Source organism: Nematolebias whitei, chromosome 7 (assembly GCF_014905685.2).
Source record: "Nematolebias whitei isolate Nwh7 chromosome 7, NemWhi1, whole genome shotgun sequence".
NCBI classification, from domain to species: Eukaryota; Metazoa; Chordata; class Actinopteri; order Cyprinodontiformes; family Rivulidae; genus Nematolebias; species Nematolebias whitei.
The window spans coordinates 51935303-51938637 of NC_056504.1; the positions used below are offsets into that span (position 1 = coordinate 51935303).

The 3335-nt window shown below is 41.3% G+C and overlaps 1 protein-coding gene across 1 annotated transcript in view; it reads left to right on the forward strand.

The window, feature by feature from the left end:
• Positions 1–3335, forward strand: part of LOC119412716 (protein TMEPAI-like) — an 11467-nt gene that overhangs the window by 1007 nt on the left and 7125 nt on the right. The window contains exons 2-3 of the mRNA XM_037679751.1: positions 2045–2098; positions 2206–2555. Coding sequence (XP_037535679.1) covers positions 2045–2098; positions 2206–2555 — 404 coding nt within the window. The remainder of the gene's footprint in view (positions 1–2044; positions 2099–2205; positions 2556–3335) is intronic.

The following is a 3335-nucleotide window of genomic DNA, read 5'->3' on the forward strand; positions in this document are numbered from 1 at the left end:
ATGTACTGGTTATGGTTAGGGTTAGAGTTAGGCATGTACTGGTAATGGTTAGGGTTAGAGTTAGGTATGTACTGGTTATGGTTAGGTTTAGAGTTAGGGATGTACTGGTAATGGTTAGGGTTAGAGTTAGGTATGTACTGGTAATGGTTAGGGTTAGAGTTAGGTATGTACTAGTAATGGTTAGGGTTAGAGTTAGGTATGTACTGGTAATGGTTAGGGTTAGAGTAAGGGTTAGGCTATAGAAATTAATGAAAAATGAATGGAAGTCAATGCAAAATCCCCATAAGGATAGAAAGACAAACGTGTGTGTGTCCACAACACAAAGAGCTTATGATGAGTTCACCTGAGTTCTGGTGGCTCAATGAGACTACCTGGATAAATAAAGGCTAAATGAAATATAAAAATAAATAAAGAATGTTTATAAAGGCACATAAGAGATGAGAGTTCTAAACCTCAGCAGAACCCCCTAGTGGACAAATATTTAATCAGACAAATAAAACAACTAATGCAGGAAAGTGTTTCAGATCCATGCACTCGTTCAGAAAAGGTGAAATTTAAACTATCAAGAAATAAAAAACCAGCATGTGACAGATAACGTTAACTGACGTGTGAAGCTTTTGTTACGAAAATAAAATGAAATAATCATCGACATGACTCGGTTTGCTGAATAAAACCTGAAGAAACCAAACAACATACAAAACTGAAGAGTTGCTGACAGGAAACGTTTGGGGAGTGGTGGTGCAGAGGTTAGACAAGATGGGCCTGTGATCAGAAAGTCGCAGGTTCAACTCCCCAGACTGACATCATCCAAATGTCGGTGGAAAAGGTGAATCACCCACACCTGCCTCCACCCTCATTCGCGCCACTCTGGGCCCTTGAGCAAGGCACTTAACCCCCACCATCTCCTAAACAGGTCTCTGTTGAAATGAGTTCTCGTGGCTCGATGAGACTACCTGGATAAATAAAGGTAAAGGAATGAAATTAAAAAAGAGCTGCCTCGTCATTATTATGATGGTTATTATTACTAATATTGATTTTAAGGTCTTTTTATTGTGTTTTACATTTTAACTAATTTTAAACTTGATCTATGCATTTCTTTGTGTATTCATTTTTTTCTATATGTTTTGATATTATTAAATGTAATAATTGTTAAATATATATTTTTGTTATCTGGTGTGTCCTTATTACAAATCCTAATCTTTAAATCCCAATTACAAATTAAAAATAAATTTCATTTAGTCTGAGCGCTGAATGAGTTTGTTGAAATTTACTGAAGAGTTGTAAAAGCTAAAAGAATTAGAACACTAGCTTAAAGACTAAATAAGAAAAATAAGAGCTAGTTAAAACTTTAAAGTAGCTAGAAGCCAAAGTAACAGTAGACTAGTTAAAAGTAGCAAAACTGTAGCTTAAAGCTAAAATTAGCATTACAAGAGAAATATGGAGCCAGTAGCTAAAGAGAATAATGTTTCTAAAGAAATTAAAGAGATCTTTGTGGATTTTTATGGACATAAAGTTATAAATAAAGTTGAACATTTTCAAAAGAATAAAAATAAAACCCACAAAACCTTGAATAAGCTGATCATTTTGATTTATCAATAGCTCAATTCACACAAAGTCTGCAGAAATATTTAGATTGCAACCAACTTCCAAGGTTCAAGGTTCTTTATCGTCATTCTCATCACGTGGTACATGAGGTGGAACGAAACTGTGTACTCAAGTCTCAGTTACATCCAAAAATATCAAAAATATAAAGTGTAAAAAGAGACCGTATCCAAGGATCTTAGATAGATGCTAAACAATACTAATATAAAATAATATGGTATATTAAAGAGCAGCCGGAACATGAGTCTATGGGTATCAGTGCAGCAGCTTAAAGGCAAGAGATCAGCAGCATGGATAATCAGCAGCATGGATAATCAGCAGTACTGTGCTTCCTCCATTCTTTGGTGCCTTGTATGGAGTCTATGAAACTTTCTGTGAGTTAAATTCAGTTTGTATGACAAGTGGTAAACGCAGCACATTAATGAGTTCTTCTTTGTGACAGGAGGGCGGTCAGTGGTCCTCCGACGGCACGGGGACGAGCAGTGGTCTGAACGAGGTGAGCTCTGCTCCAAGTCCAACCGTTTCTTTCTCCGTTCCAGTATAAAGAAAGAAAATCTTTTAAATGTTTGACTCGACAGTAACTAAGTGTTCTCGGTCACGCAGCATCAGGTGTTCAACCCACGTCCTCTGGACCGAGGAGTCTCATCCTACCTGCAGCGCGACCCGCAGCACAGCCAGCCTCCGCTCCAATCTCAGCGCTTCCAGCACACGTACGCCCCGAGCCGGTTCCAGCCGACGTACCCCTACCTGCCCCAGAGCCTCGTCGATCTTCCCCCCACCATCTCGCTTTCAGACGGCGAGGAACCTCCGCCGTACCAGGGGCCCTGCACCCTGCAGCTCAGAGACCCCGAGCAACAGATGGAGCTGAACCGCGAGTCGGTCCGGGCCCCTCCCAACCGTACAGTGTTTGACTCCCACCCCCTGGACCCGTCCAACTCCTGCCTGCAGGCCAGGTAAAACAAGAAAACGCATAGTGGCTTTTTTATTTGAAACCCTGGTGGTCTCAGATGCATGAAAACCTAGATGTCCTCTTACTGACATTCAGCCCACCATGAAACACTGGGGAGTGACTTGGATGGTAATCTGTCCCTTTATCCATGAGTCAAAACTGGTTTTCATTCTTGTTTAGTTCAGCTGTAAGAATCAATAATTGATTGATTGATTATAGCGCTCTAATCGTCTCTGTGGAGCGGGTCGTTCATTTCATCCCACGATGATTCCTGTAGGTCCATTTGTGTCTGCCTCAGTAAATCGTCCATGGATCGTCTGCAGCTGGTCCAAAACCCAGATGCTAAACTTTAAACCAGGTCCTCCAAGCGTTCTCATGTCACACTTCTACTGATCTCTCTGCGCCAACTTCCTGTTGGGTACAGAACTAGTTCAAACTCCTGGTCTGGACTTTAAGGCTCTGCATGAGGAAGCATTTTTATGTTTCTGAACTTGTTTACTGCCATGTGTCACCAACAGGACAGGTGGACAGGTCAGAGGCTATCTGTGCCTGAATCAAGGCTAAATGCTAAAGCAGCCTTTAAGTTTCTTCACTTGGGAACTATTCGTCTTTCCACCTGCATTCTGTGGACTCCATGAGTTTATTTAAGACAAGGCGCATGTTTCTTAACTGGCGTTTTGGCAGCAATCCCTCTGGTTGTTTTGTTGGACTTGGAGGTGGCTTGGACATGTCTAGATGAGGGACAGTGGTTTGGACATGTCCAGAGGAGGGACAGTGGTTTGGA